The following is a 24,524-nucleotide window of genomic DNA, read 5'->3' on the forward strand; positions in this document are numbered from 1 at the left end:
ATAAAATAGCCTTTTTCATATTATTTTGGATAAACCTAATATCCCAGTTCACAATAGTACTCAATGGATGCCAATGTTTTAGGAGAGTTTCTGAATTGAGACCGAAGTAATAAAATTAACATATTCATTTCACCTTCTGTTTCCCAAAATAAAAACTATTTCAGAATTAATCACATGCGAGTTAAAACAATATGCCAAAAGGTTGGAGAACATTAATTATATAGTAAAAGACAAAAGCTTATTTTTAACACCAAACACAATTCCTCTCTTTACACACAGTATTTTAAGGAACAGTCCTGCAAACTTCTACAAGCTATCCTACCTCGAACATTTCATAAAAGACCTTCCCACAGACATGTTGGGGAATAACGCACAGTGGTATTTTTTGTTCCTAACATGCTCATCATCATTATCAGAGCAATCTGACTAATAATCTCTATTTTCCTGTTAACACTGAAAAACAAATTAGTACCCTATAAAGCTTCCTTAATTGTGATCCTCTGCTCTGTAGAAATTGAAATTATGCTATAAAAATCTTTTCACACAAGTCATCATACATTTTATTAATGGTTCCAGTCATTATCTGTGAATAGGAAAGGCTCATTAACAGAACAGAGATTGTGACTAAATCACACTAGCAAGCTTGATGGCATTTAGGCAATCTTTAGACCAGATTGCCAAATCTTGCTAAATTTGTGACTTAACAGGAGCTGGTTTTGAGAGATCTGGTCAAGTTCCCTTGACAGCAACAGAAATCCCCCTATCAACTTCGACCAAGATCAAATGCAGGAAAGACAAATCCATACCCAAAAGACAAAAGCTCAGAATAACTCACCAGTATTTCTGAATGAGATGCTTAATTGTGCTTTTTTATGTTCAGGTCTGGAAACAAGTGACCCTCCACTTGGCTGACAGAGACTTCTTAAAAATACAAGTTCTAAATGATTTGTACTTGCCTTTATTTAGGACAAGCTTTTTCACAGCAGGCTTGTAAGGTGTTAGGAAGAAAGCTCATAGCAACTGTCTACAAATTCAGTTTTAAAATTGAATTGACATTAAATAACACAGATTAATTCTTTCTAGAACGGTAACCCAAGCAGTGTGCATCAAGAGAATATCTTATCTTGATGTTTTTACTAGAACTAATGCAGTAAGAAAGTTATTTATCATAATTTGTTGTCCTAAAAAAACAAACATTGGTATTTTGGGGGGTTAAAGAGTGCAGGTGAGAGTTACAGGAGGCAACAATAGACCTACCAGTTCATGAAACAATACAACAAATGGGTGCAAAAAGACTCAAAGGACCTTGCTCTTACAAATTATGTCAACTGAATTTGTGATAATGCTCACAAGAAATGTAGCAGATTTCCTGGAAGCACATTCCTGCAACTGCTTGCAAGTATGCTTTCTGCTAAAGTTGGAACAAGCTCTTTGATTTGAATGAGACAACAAATTTTAAACGGTTACACACATTCTTTGTAAATAAGGACCTGAGAAAGGATGTGGAATACAGCAATATAGGTTTTGCACAGATGATGCAAATATGGAAAAAGAATAAATTCCTGGATTCTGAAATTTCAGTTACACCCCTGCTTTGCTCTATTTTTTGTGCATCTTTAGGTCTGAGAAATACAAATAGATAAACATTCTTTTTGTTGTTAGCCATTTTTGTCAAAGACACTTGGACATACTTGAGCAACAGTTGTTAAAGTGGGTTACAGAAATTTTTCTTCCAGGAACTGCTAAAAAGACTGAAGTGTGCATTTGAAACAGGGCTGGAACAGGGCAGATTAGCATAGCAGTTAGCATGTTGGTGAAAAACCAGCATAGGTTGTCCTGGAAACTAACTGTATTGTACCAAGGATTTGTTGTTGTTGAAGTTTGCATGCAAAAAAACTCACACCAAATTTAGCATAATAGTACTTTGCATGATGTAAAGCTGAAAAATCAGTTAGCTGTAAACATTTGATGTTTGTTCAAGCTAATTAATCCTCTAATAGCTGCAGTATTCAGATGAGAAGCTCATGAGAATAGATATGTAATTAGTTTTCCAAAATTCTATTTGTGCCAATTTCATAGCATTTTGTTTTACAACCAGCAAAGAGCACAGAAGGCGGAAGGGGAGATGCTGGAGTACTGGAGAAAGTTAAAGACAGCATTTTAATGGTGGAAGCAGGAGGGACTCCCTATATTACATACAAGGACATTAACTGCAATTATCAGGTAGACCCCAACCAAACAATTACTTTCTAAGCTCCTAGAGCACTAAAAAAGGATGAGAAATAGCCAACACAAACTTGTCAAGAACTGGTCTTGTCAAATCAGTTGTCAGGTTTAACTTCCTTCTTTGACAGGATAACTGGCCTGGTGACTAGGATACAGCAGTAAGAGTGACATATCTTAACAGTGCTAAACATACTTGGTCTGTCAGAAGGCATTCTCAAATGGAGCTTAAGAAAGTTTCTTCCACAGGGAATCAGCATAAGCAGGATCCATAATCAGTTGAAAAAACATAGTGGAACCATAATTATCAGTGGCTTGCTACTGCATTAGGAAGCTGTCTCCACTGGGATTACATGTGGTCTACACTGTAGTGTGCCCAGTCTGTTCAGTATTTTATTAACACCATCAACAATGATACAAGTTACACATAAGAAATTTAGGAATGTTACCAAAGCGGGAGGAGAGGACAGGATTTAAATTCAAAGTGTTCCTGGCAAAGTAGAATTTAAAAATAACAAGGCAAAATTCAAATTAGACACATGCATGATGCGCCCAGAGAACTGCTAGCAAACGCATTCACGCAAACAGGAGAACTCAGTGAGCAGGAGGTGTAGAGTATTACAACTACACTTAGTGTGACTGCTAAGAAATAATTTTAAGAGATGAGTGTTGGTAATTATTCCACTTTTTTCAATGCTGGTGTTTCTCCAGCTGGAATAAAGTGCCCAAATTTGAGCTCCAAACTATAAAAACTGAGGAAGCATCCAGAGAAAAGTACAAGAGATTAAAAATACTGGAAAATATCCTACAAGGAAAGATTGCAATTGTTTTGTTTACAACACACAGAAACAAATCTTTCACTAAAACTTACATCAAAGCCATGTGCCAAGAATACTGTGTACCTTATCTTGGGTGGATTTTAAGTGATGTTTCAGGTCACTTCCAGGCCCCATTGCTATGATGCTCTTCCTGAAATATTTCCAAGACAAAACAAACCCCCTAACTGAAAGTCTTCATTGTATAAAACAGATGTAGAAGCAGAAAGGTTTAAAGAACAAACTTGCAAATGATAACAACCAAATGAGGTAATGCATATAATTAAGAAGTAAAAAAAAAAAAAAAAAAAAAAAAACCAAAAAAACCCCCTACTTAATCTGTATGCAATCTAAAATTAAACTATATTAACATGCTTCTCAAGAGAAGCATACACCATGAAAAGATATCACAGAAAGAAAATAATCAAAGAGCTTCCACCCTTGATATTAAGGGAGCAATTACTCCCGGTGGCCCTACATATCACAGTAATCGGAGAAATGGAGAAAAAAAATAAATAAATAAATAAAACAATTCAGATTTAGCATTTAGTAACTGAGGAAAAGTTCCTTTTTCAGCTGCAGAAAAAAATAAAGATGAGAATACCTGTCTTCCAAATCAGCCAAGATGTATTTAGTATCACCTAACAATGACAAGGACCTAAGAAGATTCAGAAAAAATATTTTAAAATGTTTTGGCACTCTGGCACTGACCACAGTAGATTGAATTATGTTAGGCTTCTTAAGTGCAGACTAATCGGGCTTTCCACAGGAGATCAAATGCCTGTGTTAACTATCGATAAGAAATTGCAACTCACTTTCATGGGGCTATGATTAACTACGAATAATCTTTACAAAACTTTTTTTATGAAATCTCTTTCAGTTCAGTGAAATCTAAGAGGCACTTGAAATTACTTCACTTGTACAGACTATATATTATCTCTACTGGAAATCTGCATGAAAAAGTTCTCTCACATGTACCTACAAAGGAAAGACAAAAGCTTAAACAAAGAGAGACACTATTGCCGTGGGTTTCTTCGTAGGTCTTGTACCAGTGAAGGAGCTGAGTGGGTCACAGGACTGGATGTCGTGGGAGCTGAACTGTTTACCTGGCTTTGCCATTAACTCAGAACAGCATCAGGCAAAAATCACTAAGCAGAAACCCCATTGTCTTGAAAAATAAAGCTAGTTTTTTAAATCCTGCTCAGTTGATGAAGGAAGAGAACTAAATTATTGTTACCCTGAGAGGCAAAGACCACTTCTGCGTCTTTGCACGCTGTTTTAAGAAACTCATTCAACATCCCCAGCCAGCAAACCTAGCTGCTCAAAAATAATCTATTAAAGTCCAGCTCTCCACCTTTAAGATTGACTTTACTTTACTGCATTCTATAGAGTCTTTAGACAAACGATGTCTCACAAAATGGTTAACACTAATTTTAGAAACAAAAGGGTTCACATAAATCCTTTGGTTCAGCACATAAGAAAAAAGGTGAATGCATGCAAACAGAAGGATTGGTTGAGACCCTGAGGATATGACAGAGAGATGGAATAAAAGTAGCCTTTATCTGTACAAGAAGGACCAAATGTGCAAAGTGTGTCTTAGCCAGGTAGGTTATGGCAGCTGTCACCTGGAATCCACAAAGCAAAAGTGTTAGAGCCACATGATGCATGGCCTACATGATCTGTCACTCTGTGGGCACAAAAGTAGATCAGAATCTTTCTGGGACTCTCAGACTGGACTTTCCATGAATTACAAAGCCAGACCGCTGACAGAGAACAAAATTCCCTGTGCCCCTACATGCAGACATATTCCCAGTGGCTAAGTCAGAATCAAACTGCAGGTTTGTGGCAGGCAAGAGCATGGGACATGACTGACATGATCTATTTCTATACATCGCCTTGTATGGCACTGAGCCTCATTTTCAGCTGACGTAATGATTTTAATGGAATTAACAATAAACTATAAGATGAAAGGGATGGTTTTACCAGAATTATGTGACAAAGGAATGCGAAAGTAGACGCATGCAACATATGCTCAAGCAAATGTTCAAAAAAGGAAGGATACAACCAACAAAATGAATCCCTTAGAACTTTGAAGCAAGGGCCTTATATTCTCTTATACCCCTTATCCTGACGAGTCATGCTTTCTCTCCTGTCTATAGCACACAGCCATAAGATAAGAACCTGCCAGCTGAGTTTTTCCAGGTGCATTTTCTGCTGAATAATGACCAAATTGTGGCTTTTTTTTTTTTTCCTGTGGTCTCATTTGTCACAGCAAGCTTTATTTATTCATTCAAGTCTATCTTCCATAGAGCGGCCTTTTGCATCTACCAGGAAAACAACGTGTCACACAGAGAAACAACAACATCATGATTCAGGCTAGAAGCAGAGTTCACTGTCTGCTGGCCCTCAGCCCAGATCCTTAAGTGTCGATGTTTATTTTGTAAGCCTTCATTACCATAATAACTATATTTTATTAGCAGAGAATTTCAAGCTCTTAATACGTGTCCGTCTTTTCATGGCTACAAAATATCTGAAAAGTCCAAGCTTTTCTTCACTTGCTTTTCACTTCAACACCAACACATCCTGGCTGCAACACCAGCCCCCCTTCTTTCCAGACATATTCTGGCACCCTCTTTCATATTGACATTTTTCTTGGAAAAAAACCTGCATCTCAGACCTCTTCACCTTCTTCCGCATTATCATCTCCAAACACTTTTTATAAAAATTCTCATATTGTGACTGTACAAACCATTTTAAGATCAAAGAGTTTGCAGTTGCCTGTAAACAAGAAAAATGCTGAAGATTTACATGAGAAATTGTTTGGTGTTTTCCAGGCTGCATTTTTTCAGTTGAGCTGCTGAGTTTTTCCTTTCAGAATTATGGATAATTGCTTTTTCCACAGCTTCTGCTTTGGTCACATGTAGCGACCGCCTGAGACCTCATGCTCTTCAGAGGATCCTCATTTTATTCTTGGACATGCACTAGGGAACATCAGAAATCATAAGACTGCAGCAATAATATTTCAGATAATAGCTGAAAGCATCAGCTTATACACTGATTGCTTTCACTGAACATTCAGTATATAGAGAACCATCTGAAGAGAAATAAAGCAAAACACAGTAAGACAAAACAAACAACCCCTTACATTTTAACACAACTTTTCAACTGGAGAGTGTTTATTAAGAGACAAAGGGTGGCTCATCATTAATGTAAATATAAATTGATTCACGAGTGGTGACACTTGGGTTTAGAGAAAATCAGTGTTTCAGTGTGATCCCACTATAAATACTTGTGCTAAGAAAGATGATCAGAAATGGAAATAGGATCCAGTAATGGAGATAGGACACTGGAAATTTGGCACGAAACTTGCAAACATTGAGCCCATGCCAAGCAAACATCTTCACAAAGGAAATCCCCAGTAAATACTCCATTTCCTGAAAAGTGTACAGCATTTCTGCATCCAGAAGTTCCCCTTCTGAATTGCAAATAGAAATGCTTTCAAACAAAAAAAGAAACAAACTTAGTACAAGTAATTTAAGCCTGTATTTAGCACCATAAAGAGTTCTACACAACGACACAATAAGGCATAGTACAGCCTTGCCAATTAGCTGTCCATTTCCAATTTTAAGCACTGAAATAAGTGTTCATAAGGACATGGATGGAAATAAAACTCGAATTAAGACATGGAAAAATATATATTCCATCCTCAACTTCCCAAGAATGCTTCAGAAAAATAAGAAGAGTAAATGCCAATACAGCCATGTGAATACCAAACCAGAGACAAGGGAGCTAACACACAGTTCACAAAGGAATCTACAGCAGAATTAGAAAAGGGACTTGCTCCCCACTTGTATCTTCAGACACTCCCAAGATTACATTGTTTTAATCCAATTTATAGTCAGCATGCAAGCCTTACTCTATGTTCTAGGATTATTTGCACATTTCTTTGTAAAGGATCATCATTCTGCTATGATCTATTATAACACTTGGAGAACAGGGGATTGTAATCTTAGTAGCATTGCCAATATGGGCAAAACTCTGCCATCAATAGCACAAAGCTATTCCCTGCTCAGGTGGCCAAAAGATTTATTGGCACCCTGAAAGCTCTCCACAAATAACATCTGTCTAGTTATTATTTGTAACATGGCCGTGCTTGGCTCATGCTTGATGGGACCTGGCAGAGATGGGATCATGCAGGCTGTGGCTTAAGGTCCACATTTTTATTTTACAGGATGTACTTCTTAGAAGTGGTCTCACTGTAATAAAGCCATTTAATATCATCTACATCAGTATGACAAGAATGTCTTCAATAAACTGCAGAAAAAGCTAGAAGAATCACTTAATCCACATTGTCTTTGCTTAAAAACAAAAGAAGAGACCTCACAGTGAAACCAGTCTGGAAGAAAACATTTTATTTTGGCTTGTGTCTCTCCATGCTTTTTAAAAATTGAGTATGTGATTGAACTGGCATCACAGGGGGGAACAAGGGTTGGGAGTCTGTCAGCTTTTTGTATGAAATGAGAACTACAGATAAAGCCTGAGGTTAAAATACTAACATCCCAGGATCACTTTCCAAAGTGCCATCAAAAGAAGTAGGATGACTCCATCTTCTTACAGGTATATAAAGTAACTGCTGAAGTGAGTTTTGTGCACTATGTTGTGTCAATGTTTTAAGAACCTAGATGTTGATATCAGTTCTACAGACCCAAGTCTCACACTCTGGTGTAAAGCTTTGGCATACTATTGGGCTAGTGCTGCTGTACTACTTCCATATGCAAATGTGTGCTTCTGACAGCATTGATCTGCACTGCAATACAGGCAGCCACTCAAAGTGGCACAGCCTGGGGTATCTGCATGATTCCCTACTGCACAACGAAGATGTGCTCTGGGAGACCTGTAAAGAATTACGAATTTTCAGTTCCTTCACCAGCCATTAATCTATGAGAAGTGTACCAGGGACAGCTAAAGTAAAATTTCTCTCCATTTTAAAGGAAGAACTTAGGAGAGTATTAGTCGTAATCTATGCATTTTCCCGATACATTTCTAGGTTTACTGTATTTTCAAAGCTTAACTGACAAACATAATCAAACCTAGTTACCATCCTGTTGTCATGATCATCAGAAAAAAGAAGAAGCTTTCTTTCAAATACAGCAGCTGATTTCAAGCAAAAGTTTCTCTTTCTTACTAACACTCTCTTAAACAAGTTGCATTGGGCAATCAAAGTCAATCTTCAGAAAGCCACAAATCAGACATCATGCAATGATATCCTGTGTCTTTTTTTAGAGTGCTTCCTCTTTCCTACTTTAAATAAACCGAAAGGGAGCACAGTTTTATTCACAGTATATGAGAAATAGTTCAAATAGCTATTTCCTCAAAATCTTCACTACTTGATAAATGATTGCAAATAAAAATGTAAGAATTCCTGCACACTGAGAAATCATGACTGTTCTTTTTCACTTTTATCATAACTATTCCAAGCTTATATTCAAAATGAAATTTTCAGCATCAAAAAATGATTAGCTCTTGCAATCCTTGCAAATCCCTTCCCAAACTGGCAGTAGAATAATGGGTTATGAAACACCTTTTCCAGGCCAAGTTGCTACTCATCTCAGATCACAGTTCTTGGAATTTCCTCTCTCATGACTACCATCTTCTCCCTTCTGGCAAAGAGCAAGAAAAATGCAGTAAAATATTTTCTCAAAGGAGTCACTACACATGGCTCTGCTGGAGGGTCCCATAACAGTCACTGCAGCAGTCTCCAGTGTCTTGGAAATACCGCAGATGAAGCAGGGTGACAGATAAAGTCTAACTTCTTCACCAGCACCACAGTGCTGGCACCACTGAGGTTACTCATCTGTGGCCCACGACCAAAACACAGCAAGTAGCCCCAAGAGCAACCAACTGAAAAGGTCTCAGCAATATTTTCTATGACTACTCCATGACATCAAAAATACTTCACATATCAAAAATGGAGGGAAAAAAGTGTTGCCTTCCAAAGTCAGTGACTTACAATGGCAAAAGAAGACTATGTCTGTGTTAACAATCAGAAATATTAATTACAATCCACCCACATAAGACACACATAAGACCTAAATAGCACTTACACATTTAAAAAAAATTATTTGTGGTATAATTTTAATATTATCATTATATCTCAACAAGGAAGATCCAGCAGATGAGACATCACTTCTGTATTCTCTAATACCAACTTCTGCAAAAACATCCCACAGAATTCAGTGATTTCTTTGGGATTTTATTAGCTTTTCTTGTCTTTTCCTCTAAACCACTGTACACAAGTTATTGGGTGGATGGGGAAAAAAAACCCACGAGAATTTTTTACTCCCACAGTAGTTTCCCACTTCTTCAAAAATAAACATACCATCATGTTTTTACACTTGCTGTAAGTTCCACTACGTACAATTTTGAGGGGGATGGGGGTTTCCAATTTATATACGCAGTGGTATATACATTGCAGTATCAGTGCTAGCAGGAAGCTGCTCTCTAAAAAAAGGAAGCTGCCTGCCTGCAGCTTTTTGAAGGCACAGCCCAGTTTAACCCCATATGGGCCCACCTACTTTCCTCCAAAGCTGGGCCCATCCAGTCTTTTCAAGTGTGCTATGCGGTTCCAAGAAACAGAATAATAAAAGTCAGAGTAAGTGTTGATTGCATCCATGCATATGCCTAACTCATAATGCAGTAACTATGTAAGGTCACACCTTTCTAATGCTGAAGGTCAAGAAAAACTTTGCCTGGTAACTGCACATACATCACATTTAGGCTATGGCATTAAGAGGCTTTCTCTGATTCTCAGGCAAGATGATGTATGTCTTGCTTTAGACTTATTTGTCTCCTTCACAGTAGACAGCAAAAGGAGATATCCTACAATGGAAAGTCAGTACCTTTGACATTAGAGCACTTTACACTTTATTGAAAAAAGAAATATTTACAAGGAAGCTGCATAAACGTATCTGCCTTCCCAGTACCCATGTTTACTAATAACACAATCTAAATACAATTGTATTCTCCTACTGTGTCATGTTCTGATGGCATCTGCAGCAGGCCTTGAAAGGCCTGCCAGAAGGTCTTTGAATTATTTATAAGGAAGTCATCATCATTCTCCAAGTCATTGGAGAAGCTCTCCATATTTATTGATTGAAAAAAACAAACCAGAACAGCATAACAAGCATAACAGAACAAAAATAACCCCAAACAAAGAAAAACTTACAAACATTTACACTTCAGTTTCAAGCAAAATCCACATCTGTTAGCATGGAAGTGAAGCAGCATTTTTTTATCAACACAGAAAAACATTGTGCCATATGAAAATAAAAGAACAATGTACAACCAACTTAAAAATATGTTTTTCATGTTTCTTCCTTACTTCCTATATTTCCTTCTGTTTGTATAATGAAAATCATAGGAATCAGATTTTGCTTTGAAAACGGTTGCTTTGATCTAAAATAACCCATTAGATTGAGACCATAGGAGTAATAGAAGTTTTTAAAAAGTTGATGTAAACCAAAAGATTGATCAAGCACTAACTGAAAACAAAATTCATTGATGACATTGAATCATTTTGGAAAATTCAGTCTTGAAGGCACAAGTATATGAAGATTTAGTCCTTAATTCCTTATGGCCGTGAAGTCAATATCATTCTCAAAACTGACAACGTACTTGATGTAAAATATTATAAAATATTTATAAATGTAGCCACATACCATTCTTTGTGCAAATGCGTTAATTTTTAGTCTGATTTTCAAGGGAAATTAGTTTTGTGTGCGTATTCCACTTGTCTCTCAAGCTCCCCCCGTATTTAATTCCAGTAAGTAATTCAAAATTGAAAAAGGTAGAGGTCCCAGTGCTAAGAAATACCTGCTCAGAGAAGAACAACTCAGATTAGTGCCATCACTGAGAAAAGAGCTTCAGCTGCAACAGACCTGTGTGGCTGGTGCCAGCCAGCACACTCACAGCTCTATTTCATATTCAGGGAGAAAAATGAAGGCAAAACCAGAAGCCTTAAAACTACAAACACCTACACCCAACTCAGTGGTACTAATCACAACTCAAAAGTTCAGCTTAGTAACGCAGCAACAGCCAATTTCCTGCAGAAAAGAAAAAAAAATAAAAAAAGAAAAAAGAAAACCAAGTTCTACTAAAAATGTAACAGCGTCTGTTTTAAAGTTGGTGTGTAGTGAATTGTCTCTATGTTTATCAGAACTACGTGTCTTGAAACAGCTCAAACATGGATTCTCTTCAGTCCATTTTATTTTAGATATCAACAGAATGGGCACCAGTTTCTCTATATTTTTTATTTTTATGTCATATTTAAGACAGCTTAGTAGATATTAAACATATATAACAAATGATTTATTCATTATTCTGATTCAAATGATCGTATTATCACTTTCCCTTATGCTGCCATAGTACATCTCAAGAAGAAAGAAAGATTTATTATTCTTCTATCACCATAAATACACCAAGGAATAAAATCCTAAATTTCAGAGCTTTTGTTAAACGGTTTTCAGCATGCAATTAATAACCAGTCAATTCAGCAATGTGAATGTTATTGGTATTTTAATAGATATTGCTTCTTTATGACTATTGCAAAACTGCTGTCACTGGGGGGCTAGGGTGGGTGTTTAACTCTTTCATTTCTTCTCCTATTTCCCTTTTTGTCACCAAGTATTTAAGATTCTACTTTTCCCCCTTGTTTGTAATATAATAATTTGCGCTACTTCTTCCTTCTTATGACCCTCCCTTCCCTAAAACTATGCATATCAAATTTTATTCTGATCCTACAATGCATTTTCAGTGGAAAATAGCAGTGTGCTCTGAATAGTAATCCATTGCACCTCATTTTAAGGGGAAGGAGGCAAGACATATAACAAAAACCATAGAGTGAAATAGCTGGAATTCCACCCCCTGGGAAAGGCTGGATGGCAGAACCACTGTGCAATGCTGCTGTAAAGAAATGCAAAGTAAGTATTATTTTACTTTATATAATACTTCTTTTTTTATTTGAAAGCACTGGTGTAGGATAATTTATACTTAGAGGTCTATATTGTTCAGAAGTCACACTGGGCAGCCTTAGACTTGAATAAGAATTATTTCAGACATTAGAATACTCTAAAGCAGGTGCAGAAACAGAGAATCTTGGAACTATCTGAAGCCCAACTGTCCACTAGGAAATGCAGGCAAAGGCACTGCACAATGGCAAGTTTATTGTAAAATTCAATATTGTGGATATTTACTTTCAAAACCCTTTAACTGCCTCCACACGCACACCACCCACCACCCTTTCCTTCCATCACTTCAGACACATCTCTGATTAAGGGACTAACTACATGCTCCAGAGTCATCCACTTCTGCACCATCCACTTCTCAAATTTCATCTAAACACATTCCTTGTAAAAGTCAAATCCTTCTTATCCATTACTATTGTTCATTTCAGATACCGTGCCCCAGAGTTGTAATTAAATATATTCCACTAACCTCTAGTTACATAGAATATATTCTATTAGCATATAATCATGTTCCTATCCTGTTACCTTTCCTTTTGAAACTATTTCTCCACGTTTTCTCTATGGAAATGCTAGCTCCATTTCATAATGGCTTGTCAACGTCTTTTGCAATCAACTTTGTGCTTTATTGATTATTTCCTTTGCCAATTATCCAGTTTCCCTAGTTTCCTTTTTTACATCTTTACTTAAATTTATATACCTTTATACAAAAATCAATATAAAAGAAAAAACACCTCACCACTGACATGCTGTCTTTGTTAACTACAAACTAATATTACCTACATAGAAAATTCCTGATTTGCCTCTGCTTGAAATAATTTTTCACTGTAGATATATATGGAATAGAGATAATTCCTTCTTTCTTATTATTTTATTTATCAGTGATATAAGAATATAATACTATTGGGGAAATTGATTCAGGTTTCCACCAAGAATTAAGTACAAAGAATGGTCACGTGAAAACTGATTAAAAAAAAAAAATGGAAAAAGAAAACAAAAACTTTAATTCTAGAGTGCCGGTTCCTAACTGTCAGATTTCCATGGAAAACATTATAAAAAGCTTATAGGTAGCTTTGTAGGATTTTATGTTTTTCCCCCAAAAGATAACTAAATTAAGACATTTCAGAGATGGCACTTTAAAATCATACCAAAAATCCCACAGAACTTTAGAGAAATTTTAGCAGCAATGGTGTAAGAAAGCAGCCAGTCAGAAATACCTGCCCAAAACCTACTTGCTTTTCTATGCAACATCTGTACACTCATCTTAACTAGCATGTCAATTCCCATAACTCTATAAGTAGAGGAAACAGCAAAACAGCCTTGGTTTCACTACAGCTCAAGAAGGAAAGGAGTGGAAGTTCCCAGTCACTACCCAGTAGCCCAGCACATGACACCTACGCAGTGGAAAGCTGAGACTTGAATTTCCTCTCATGTGCTACTTTTCGGTAGTACTTTCAGTTTTTCTGGGGTATAACTGTAATGGAAAACACAGGGCTCACCACAGTCCCCAGCACGCTTTGCCTGCACGCAGATGCGAAAGAGAAGAGCTGAAGCAGCTGTTTGCTGCCGTGGCAGCACAAAGCAAGGACAGACTCCAGTGTGCCAGGTGTCCCAGCTGTGAGACTACATGGTCCTTAAGACATCGGTAAGTTTTATACAATGCTGTGCTCTATACTATATATTTCCATGTGCTCCTGGTGATTTAGGAAGCCTGTACACCTCAGAGCAAACTACAGTGAGAGCATCTCTATGCTAAGTATTGCTACTGCAGTGATGGCAGAGTTCAACCACTGAGAGACATCTAGCTGTACATGATTTAGTCAAAGTCATTCAGTACTATGTTACAGAGAAAGCACATTTAAAATGGTAATATAAACTCACTGGTTCTTGTGTGTACTGTGTCGTACCTAATCATATGTAACTAATTGATATCATCCATAAGGAAGATTATGTGGTGATGGCTTTATACAGTGCTGTAGTGGAAAAATAGAAAAAGAGGTTGACATTTCACATTATTATGGTACCTGATTTTTCTTTTTTTTTTTTTTCTCCTCGAGTGGAAAACCAGAAAAGACAGAAACATCAACTTAAATGAAGTGAGATGGTTTCAGTATTGCACAGGCATGTTTAAAGTGATACAGTACACTGAGAAAACCTAAACACAAATTAAAGTTAGCTTTCCAGAGATGCTTGAATTTGGTTTTTGGGGTCAGCGCATCCTAAACTCAGGTTTTAGTCCTCAGGACATCAATAATGAAGTTTCAAAGGCAGTCAAAGATAAGCATTTTGTCTCAAAGATTTCCTTCTCAGTCCCTTTTTTTCCAAGTTAACCAATTAAACAAACTGAAAGCAATAACAACACTGAAATTCCAAGAGTAAGAGGCCATTTGAATTACAATAAAACAGGTCTTCTGCTAGCTTATGCAACATAAAGTATTTTCAGTAACGTCAAAAAAATAGCAGGTTTTTGTATATTACAAATAAAAATAATTAGGAAGTGCGAGTTCTTATTTTCAGACCCATGGGATTTACCATCTTCAGAAAATGCGGTTCAGGAGTGTTTTCAGTGTAACTCCTGCTGGATCAAAACTGGTATCCTGGTACTTTACAGGCGAATGAATGCTTCTGCTGCAGCAAATTAAATCCAATCCTACACTGAGTTTCTTAGTCTGATGAATTTAAGCTTTAAGTGGATTGGTAGGGACCTGATGCACATAAGCCGTGCAATCCCTTGAGAAACGATTTTCAAATTAACTAATAAGATATTACACTGCTTACAGCTTATTAGAAAGAAACACTGAGCAGCAATAGCATATAGCTACTATGCCTGGGATCTAAAAGCTGGATTTAGCTGTCATGTCCATAATTTTAATGCATTGGTTATGTAAAGGAGTAAGTGAGAGGAGGGTTTAGTTTCATACTAAGGAAAATAAAAAGGCTCTATGGGATGTAATTGCAGGATTAGTAAAAAGTATAAGGCAGCTTTGCACCACTATTTACATGTCAAGGCAATTTATAGAAATCCTCATATAGAAAACTTCAGTAATTGAAAATGAGATTTAAAACCAGCTTGCTCTTAAAGAATGAGCAATATAATTTTTCATGTCAAAATGTTATGTGTAGGTAATAAACTGGTAAATTCTCACAAGAGACTTTAAAGGTCATCTCCCCATGGAAAAGGAATAAGATATGACAGCTCCTTGAACAATATTGATAGTTTAGGCAGTAGTACCTGCGAGTTTCCAGATATCCAAATGATAGTCTACATGTTCAAAGGATTTCTATGCATAAGAATATTTTGACAGTATTTACTATTCATCCTGAGATGAAATGCTTTGAGAATAACCTAGCAGAGTCAGAATAGGTAGCATCACAGTACACAGATAACACTTAAGCACACAGAAACTATAAAGACAGACAAGTTGGGCAGAGAAACTACAATATTTAGGATTCAGGACAGAAACTGTCAAATCCAATAATGATATATAGAATCCTGAACACAGAAAATGAGGTTATCATAAAAATAATCATTAGCAAAGCTGCCACCTCAAAACTAGAATGGCGCAAAAATTTGAGTTTGTGCACCAGAATGCATCAGTAAAGACTACCAAGTTAGCAGCTAAATTTAGGATAAAGAAGCACTAAGGAAGAAAACACAGGACAAAAGAATTAAGTGTCATTGACTGTAGTCTCAGAGATATGTCATGTACTGGTGGAACAAGTGATCTAGCTGTACATGATTGCAAAAAGGGGCCATTCAAAATGAAATATTAAACACTACAGAGAACTGAAGTGAAAGTGCTTTACTTCGAATACTTATAAAGCCACTGACTACTGCCTTCTAATTTGTGAAACCAATTTCATAACTTTCCCACTGAAACAGAAAAAGTTACCTTCTCTTTTAATATATATGACATGTTAGAGGAGCTGAAAATTTAATAAATGCATAAACAGTTCATTTGAAAATGAAGGTTATTAAAAGAAGTATTTGATGTCTGGCATGTAAAGTTTTGACTTTTAGCTGTGATGCTCATGGAGGTAGATTACATTCTGTCACACAGCTATCCTTGCAGAAGTCCTTGCACAGCTATTCTCCTGTCCTAAAGTGATACATATCAACCTTGCTGTCACATACCATTAGGAGAAGAGCTGATAAAATGTACTGGGATCCCAAGATGACATAGCTTCTTTCATCATGTTTGTCACAATATTGATTAGATTAGGTCGGAAGTCCTCCTTTGGCCTCCTACTGACCCATCACATCTCCTGGGAAATTCTACAGAGTAGGAAACAGAATCGAAAATGACTGGAACAATAGAGATGTTCAAGATGGTTATAGCTCATGGGACTAGCACAGATGTGACAAGCGGTGATTTTTACTAACTATGCATTCTAATCCATTAATCCCAAACTTGACAACTAAATATTACATCATCTTCTTCACAGTAGATTTTCACACAGCCTTTGGGTGTTCAACAGCACTAAAATAGCACATCAAATATTTTTATTTCTTTCATTGGATTACATAACAACATGGTCAATGTGCTGCCTAGTTCATTTCACCCACCAAAAATTTAAGGAGTAAATAAAGAGCAGTTAGATTTGCTCTCTGTGGAGCTTTATATCAATTGGCTTCTTCAGCATGTCTATTTTTAGATATTACACACATGCAGGATAGCTGATAATACTTTAATTCAGAGAACTATGCAACTGAGCCATATGGCATTCATCTAATTGTAGCAGTCAATAGCTAAAGACCCCTGCACCTGTTCTTGCAATTTCAATAAGCTTTACTTACTGGCATTAAACACTTCTAATATAATACATGCCCTTCATTGATGTAGCCTTTGTATATGACAGATTTGGCAGTTCTGAAGGCACAAAGGACTACTGTGAATTGCAAAATGTATTTTTTGATTTAGACAGGATGGAGGCTAGAGGTTTGGTAGTTTTTTTTCCTTTTTAAGTATAAAGTCATTTTTTTCCCTCTTTCACACATGGGCTATTTTACAAATACCATCAGTAGGCACATCTGAACTACAAGGAGCCTGAGCAATAAGTTCAGTAAACGTCACTCCTTTTCCCTACACCTTTACCTACCTCCCACATATAACACCTACTCCTCTGACAGCACCAAAACTATGGTTTGATTTTTTCTTTCTTGCTAGTGTTCCCTCCCCCTCCTTATCTTCACACAGCTTTGCAAAATATGACAGCTAAGCAATTAACATCTTATAAGAAAAATAAACGTTCTTATTTGCAGTAGAGAAATTGTAGTACATCTGTCACAATCAGTAACACCACTCAAGACAAGATGATACACACTATGATAGCCTGGGAACTACATGCTCACAAGAAACACGACCTTCCAAATTTGCTTCTTGTATGCTTCAAAGGATAAAACAACATGAAACAGAACAAGAATTGTGTATTTCATTCCTGTTTAGCATAACAGAGCATTGCATCTAGATCCCTTATTCATTTTATGTTCATCGGAATAGAAAAAATGTATCAAGAGGGGGGAAAAAAAATCTGATATTTTCTTCTACATAAACTGTTATTACCTATATGCACCTATGAAAACACAAGATCCAGGTTGCTACTTTGATCCTTTTCACAACTGCTAAACTTTGTTCAAAATTAAGTCCAAGAAATCCTCTCATACCATTCTTAAACTGGTCATGCTTCTTTTTCACACAGAAAAAAAAAGAGTTTCTCTTAATATAACCCTAGCTTTTTTAAAAATAGAAACTTTTTGTATATTACTGAAATATTTGACAGGGTAATTAATGTTCCATAGAAAAAGACTTTAATAATGAAGGGGGAGTAAGGAAAGAACAATAATTAATTATGGATTAGTTTAATTAAACTTGCCTTAAATATGTTCTAGGATAGTTAAATTGAAAAAGGTTCATCTATCTATAGCCATAAAGATTAGTCCAAGCTCCAAAAAATTCAAACAATGTATCTTCAAGCTTTGCAGAATCTCTCCTGGGGGTTACCACTGTGCAGACTTCAATTCGGATTCAGTAACAGCTTTTATATCCAAAAACTATGGTTTGTACCTCGAGAATGTTAAAGAACCAAACATCTTAGGACTGTGTGGGAACAGTGACTTGATTTTTTTATGCATTAAGTGCTGAAAATTTGGGGGGGGGGAGGGGAGGAGGAGTTCAGCCACAACTGGAAGATTTTTCCTTGGAAGGGTACAGGTTGTCTCCATAAGAAGAACATTTAGAAAATCTTTCCCTAAGTTATTAAACAATAATCTCTAATTCTGTTATAATTATGCCCTTGCTCACTCCATTAAAAAAAAATGCAGTACAACAGCTGCACACTTTAGAAAATAAGAAAATCCTGAGCACAGACTGAAAGAAAAAAGTAGCCTTTCCTCAATATCATAATATACGATTAAAACCAATGTAAATATTTTTGCTACACAGAGATATTTTTGTTTTAAACACAGCCATTTATTTTTGCCCTGAACAGAACACACAGATCTCAGAGGACATTTGTCTTGTAACTCTTTATTCATATTGGCATGGGAAATGTCTTTCCTTCTTCTAAGAAAGTCATATGGAGTATGCATCTGTGAAAAAAAACTTCTGACAGCTTTTAATTTACTGTAATGCTTTAAGGTCAAAGATTACTGTAGACCATACCTGGCCTTGTCCACTTTTTCATTCCTATCTCTTCATCCTCTTTTCTGCATTCGCTCCTTACACTATTACTTTCCGAGCTCATCTGTGTCTCCTACTGTTCCCCCAAGCATGTACCTGCTCTCTGCCTTGTTCCCCTTCTCCATACTAACTCAGTCATGTGGCCCAGCTTTCTTCTGCAGCATTCTAAAGTACATTCCTCTCCTGTCAATTGTTGGCCCCTTCATTACCACCTCTGGGTTTGGATATCAGGACCAGAATTTATTCTTATTCCCTGCTTCCCTTCATCCCCCATCATCTTCTGGCCTAGGTGAGCTAGACTTGCATTCACAAGCCTTTACAATCTTCAGCTCTGTCACCTAGCAGTTTGTAGTGTAGAAAGAAGTAGCATTAGCTGAAGGCTGTAAGTTATTGTACTGTGTAGACTGCAGACTGCAAAAGAAATAGACTTGACATAGCCAGTTTTGCTTGATGGTTTCTAATTTCTCTTTCCACTACAAGAACAGAAAACTAAGACATCCTGAATTTTGTTACTTTGCAAACTTCAGGAGGCCACAAAAAGAGGATGGAGCTGCAAAAATCAATGTCATACTTTTGGACTATGCACAGCTTGCTTGTGCTGGGGTGTTTTCCTCTCCCTGGTGACTGTTTCAGTCAGAGAGTCTAAGGTATAAACATGTACCCTGCCCATACTCCCTTGTCACCTGGAGAGAAAGAGCTTGCAAGTCAAGCTTGAAAAGTACTATAGAGCATGTAAAAAGAAGTGTACAAGAACCCACTTGTTTGAAATTGCTGACATTTTGGAGAATGAAAGAAGCTTAAAACCTCCAAATCTCCAGGGCTTCAGCCAAAAAAAAAAAAAAAAAACTTAAAAAGGAAAGAAATATAAGAAAAACTGCCTATCTCTGTATTTAGAAGTTCATATATTTAAGTCCCTGGAGGAAGTAAATAGGTTAGGAAACTGACAGTGAAAAATAACTGATTGAAAATAAGTCTGATTTTCTGATATAAGTTTTAATTCTGTTTTTAAAATGAGAAACAGATCTTAAAATGAAATAATCTGCAAAGGCAATACCAAATCAATTTAGCCACCAAAGGGCAAGAAGTTAGGAAAATATAGGCTAAGAATAGTCTGGCCGAAGCTTCATTTGCTTTCAGGGACTGGGCATGTTTATCATCAGTGACAGGCATCCTATTACAGTTTTTGCCACCAAGCAATATTGGAAAAGAAAATTACTACTTTTTTCCTTTTTTTCTTTTTTTTAATGCAAGTAATAGATTGTCTTACAGCACAGATTAACTGTATCCTAAAACTGGTACTGTAAGTCTCTCAGTAATACACACTCTCAATTTTCAAGAATATACTAAAATAGCCATAAGACATAAAGGATAACATTACGTATCTCATATGCTGATGATGCCTGAGAGGTAAAGCTGAATAACATCTATCACTAGCTTTGATAATGATTTGAAATTAGAAGCATAAGCCTGTACTACCTGTAGAGAAGTAAGATGGGCAAGTTAGGACAACAAAGCAACAGGTGAATATTTTGCTACCCTGAGGTGGGGTACGACTAGACCCCAGTTATCTCTGCAGTGTGCCCCGGACACTGGGAGATGCAAAGACTATGGGCAAATTACAGCAATTTCCAGGTTTCTCTGACTTGAACTATGGGCATCCATACGTGTTTCAGAACCGCAAAAGAGACAGCAGTACTGAATACTTCCCAATTATAGCCAGAATCTAGTTTGGACACATTACATATATTACCTTCTCCCACAACTTTGGACCTTACTTTTGCCACAGAAAAAGTGCTCTGAAAACAGTGTTTGCATATTTAAATGAGAGAAGGAACTGGTATCCCTTACATTTTACATTTCTAAGGTGTCTTAAGGAAGAAGTGAGGATGCACAGTAAACAGCTGAAGTTCAGAGAATGGACTGTAAGCAACTAAAGCTTTGCTTCTCGCGAAACTAGTCAGCGTGATTAATGGTTCAGGTATTGAGGTGCAATAGCTTTCCCTGTAGACTGGTGCTATCCAGAAGACAAGAGTCATTGAATGAGAACATTAAATTTGATTTGTGTATTCCAAAGAGATAAATAATAATCTCTTAATTTAGATAGGTCTCTCTATAAAGGCAGCATCTTCCCATTTTGATCAAAATTTCAGCAAGGAAAAGTAAATAAAGAAGTCAGGCTGTCTAAGAACATGAAAGAAAGGGAGAATCTGCATGAAGGAGTCCTCTCATGTAATTAATAACAACAAACTGATGGGCATTACATCTGCTTAGTGCTTTCCAATATTGTGACTCAGAACTGCACTGTGAAAGCTGTACACTCTGCTAACAGCTCCTCTCTTAAAGAATTTTTTTGTGCTGAAGGAAACTTGTCAATGGATTGAGTAAAGAGGGATTTAGAGCTTCAGTTATGGTTGAGCAAAAGATAACATCTCAGAAACTTAGGGGGTTGAAGAGTTCAGCCTAAGTACTTCATACTTTCTCACCATTCAAATCAAGAAACAATCCTCAGACATTTGATGATTGACCTTAATTTTTAGGGAACAGATTCTAGCACGCTACTGACTTGTTAAAGAATACAGGAAAATCCATAAAAATGAAGGTTAAATGCAGAGTACACACATGCATGGATGCAAATCAGCATAAAAACAGTGCTCCAGGAAGAGGTGCCCTTACCAGGCTCTCCCCCTTGCTGGTGGCCGGGTAAAGCTTGTTCTGATGACAGCAAGCTCATATTTCGCCACAAGTTTAGCAACAGTGTCCTTACCATAGTCATTGATTAATGCACTGACCCTTGACTCATTAACCTCAGCAGTAACAAAACGAAACGCAAAGGCTCACAGCCCCAGATTTTAAACTTGTTTAAGGATGGACCTTCCTGTGTGGCAATGGTGGGACTTGCAGAGTTGTCTGTGCGAATAAACACAGGATTTTTTTACCCCCTGCTTAGCCTTTTCTGAAATTTAGTAGCAATTGAAAAGTAAACAGGTAACTGTTCCAATGCAGCCTTAAATAATTCAAAGGATCACATTCTTTGCCTACCTGAAAATCCAGAGCAGCCCATGCAACAGTAAACAAACTTACTCAATTCTAAAATAATAAGAATAGAGAAGACAGATGACAGTAAGATTTAATCTAGTTTCTATTGGGCAGAATTTAAAAGAGCCTGGATGCCTCTCTCAGACAACTGAAATAGGAATGCAAGCTCTAAATAAACTTCTTCCAGGCACAGCTGCAGCGAACAGTTCACAATCTAGCAGAAACTGAAATGTGCCATTTGCTGTGGGCACAGTGGAGTTTTAACCGCTGCAAGGAGCTTCAGCTATGCCTAGGAGTTTTGCTCTTCATGGCAAGCCCAACTGGAAAAACCCTGACAAAAAGCAGGTCATTGCACCATAACGGGCTTGAGCATTCCGTGTCCTTGCAGAGGTGGGAAGCCAAGCAAGGCTACAAAATGGAAGTCAAATGTTCACGTGACACTGGGGGCTTAGGGAAAAGGAGGAGGCAACTGGTGGAAGGTCAAGGCCATCCATACCTTCCTTCTAGCTCCATGATTCACCTAGTGTGTGACCCATCTCAGCTACTTCCACTTCTGCCTTCTTCAGTTTCCCCACATGCTACACAGAGAGGCTAAGGACTGCACTCAGGATACCTGGTTTGCTTCATCTTGCTACCTGGTTTTGGCACAGCTGCATAAAGGGGCCCCAAGGCAGTCCTGCAGGACACATGCACACACAGATCAGTTGGTGATAGGTGTGTTGTGAGAATTAACCTGGAGTTTCAGTGGCTTGCACGAAGTACAAGGGAATACTAGCTACATTTCAAAGCAATGCTAGTGCCAAGCAGTGAGAGAGGAGTTTTATCCTTTAAATGCTTTGCTTTCCTAATTTTTCAAAGGGCAGAGAGTAAAAAGTAATGTTGTGAGGCTGCACATCAGGCTGGGAAGCACTGGGGCATGAGGCTCTGTGGAAGTGTGAGCTCCCCAGGCAGGCCAGAGGAGCACCGCAGCCACCCCAGGAGCCTGGTTATAGGAGTACTGGAGTTCACAGCCGGAGCACAGTGCTGGCAAGCAGCAGCTCCCTTCCCTGATTTGAAATGACAGCAAGGAAAGAACTGCTTGCTAGTATAAAAACAAGCCTGGAGAGCAGAACTGAACACTTCCTCTCTGCTGTGCAGGCTGCTACGAACATGCCAGCAGGCACTACCACTGAACAGCTGGGAGAGTTGGCATCAACAGGAGCACAAATATGTAGCCTTAAGGATATTCATCACTGACACCAGGAACAACCTATGTGCCAGTGCCTGAGTCACAACAAACCAGCACTCTGGCAGATTTTACAGTCACTTACTGTAGTGATGTGCCTTGCAATTCACCATCAACTTATTACTGCCACAATACTACTGACCTCCACTTGGGGCACCTTCATACCCACATTCTGATCCAGTTATTTTCAATCCTCAATTAAATTGCTTTAGGCATGAAAAAAAAAATGGAATGGGAGGAGAACAGTTGTTCGTGCCTATAGTCTTACAGCCATATCTGTAATTCCAATCACAAATTCTTCTTTTACATGATCGTCAGGCAGAGAAAGCTACTGCCAGTACTTCATACCCTCGTTTTGAGCACTCACAACTTCTATTTAAATTAGCAAGCAATCAGCACCCACAGCAATTAACATCACATACACAGAACTCCAGTTGTGCAATCTCTAGTTGTTCTTCTCTCCCATGAAAATTCTTATTGCAAGGGGTTTGTTTTGACAAGTTCTCTCTTTCTTATTCAAGAAATCTATGTACTTTTCACTGAGTTTCAAACAGATTTTCAGTTTCAGTTAGTCATGTTATGCTTGAGGTGTATGTACTATCAATATAAAGCAACAAACAGAGCTCAAAAATTTGTTTCTTCTTATGTATTATGACTTTTTCTCCCAGTTCCACCAGGGAAATTAACAGAAAAATTTTCAGTATCAGTTATGTATTAATAAGAAAAAATAACTCAAGTGAATGGATCTAAGGACCAACAGAACTCTGAATTTGGCCATTCAGTCTGAATTTTGGCTGTAATCTTTTGTGTATGACAATAAGACCTGAAACTGCCTGATGTCAAAGGCACTATCAAAACCTCAACCAATACTCAGCTACACTGAATCTAGAAAGCACACATTTCTCATCAATTCCCACTCCTTTTCAATTACATTCCCACACACAAAGCATCTTCCCCCATACCTGTCACAGCAAAGTCATTTATATTTACATATGTGCTCGTAGCAGGAGTAGTACTAAAACACTGCTCCCCAGACCAAAGTATTATATAAGACACCATCCATAGAATAACAGCTGGATACCTGTTCTGTGCAAGCTTGGGCCCCACCTGATAGAAGTCACATATGACGTCTTTCCTCACTGTTTCGTTCTCTCCTTGACAGTAACTATTCCTTCAACAATACAGACATAGCATGGATACAGACATAGCAAAAAAAAAAAAAAACAACAAACAAAACTTTCTTAAATAATGACAGAATGCCTTTATTTCTGACAATATTTGGAATGAAAATATATGATTCCTGATGTGGTGGGGTGTTGAGGTCATATTAATATTTATGATATAAAATTAGTGCAAAAAAGAAAATCTTCCAATAAAGTCTCCCAAACCAAACATGCATCACATGTGTTAAGATACATGCACATACAGCTAATGAGATATTTACCAAACCTGAGCTAAGTTACAAGGAGCTAAGAAGACTTTAACATTTTACATGGCAATGTAGTCTGGACCAAGAGAGAGATTA

The 24,524-nt window shown here is 37.4% G+C and overlaps 2 protein-coding genes across 3 annotated transcripts in view; one reads left to right on the top strand and one right to left on the bottom strand.

The window, feature by feature from the left end:
• The window catches only part of PRXL2A (peroxiredoxin like 2A), a 408,735-nt gene extending 389,239 nt beyond the window's left edge, over window positions 1-19,496 (bottom strand). Inside the window, exon 1 of the mRNA XM_061450118.1 lies at window positions 19,487-19,496. The gene's annotated coding sequence lies outside the window, so the exon portion shown is untranslated. The remainder of the gene's footprint in view (window positions 1-19,486) is intronic.
• RASGEF1A (RasGEF domain family member 1A) overlaps window positions 1-24,524 on the top strand; it is a 167,007-nt gene that overhangs the window by 101,913 nt on the left and 40,570 nt on the right. Inside the window, exon 2 of one of the 2 annotated variants that reach the window (XM_061450030.1) lies at window positions 11,902-12,016. The exons of the other annotated variant lie outside the window; for it this stretch is intronic. Coding sequence (XP_061306014.1) covers window positions 11,975-12,016 — 42 coding nt within the window. The 5' untranslated portion in view covers window positions 11,902-11,974. The remainder of the gene's footprint in view (window positions 1-11,901; window positions 12,017-24,524) is intronic. 2 annotated transcript variants of the gene reach the window in all.

The sequence above is a fragment of the Pezoporus flaviventris genome, unplaced genomic scaffold, assembly GCF_033815535.1.
Source record: "Pezoporus flaviventris isolate CSIRO_AGI_PZ_B2104156 unplaced genomic scaffold, CSIRO_AGI_Pfla_v1 ptg000001l, whole genome shotgun sequence".
Classification (NCBI taxonomy): domain Eukaryota; kingdom Metazoa; phylum Chordata; class Aves; order Psittaciformes; family Psittacidae; genus Pezoporus; species Pezoporus flaviventris.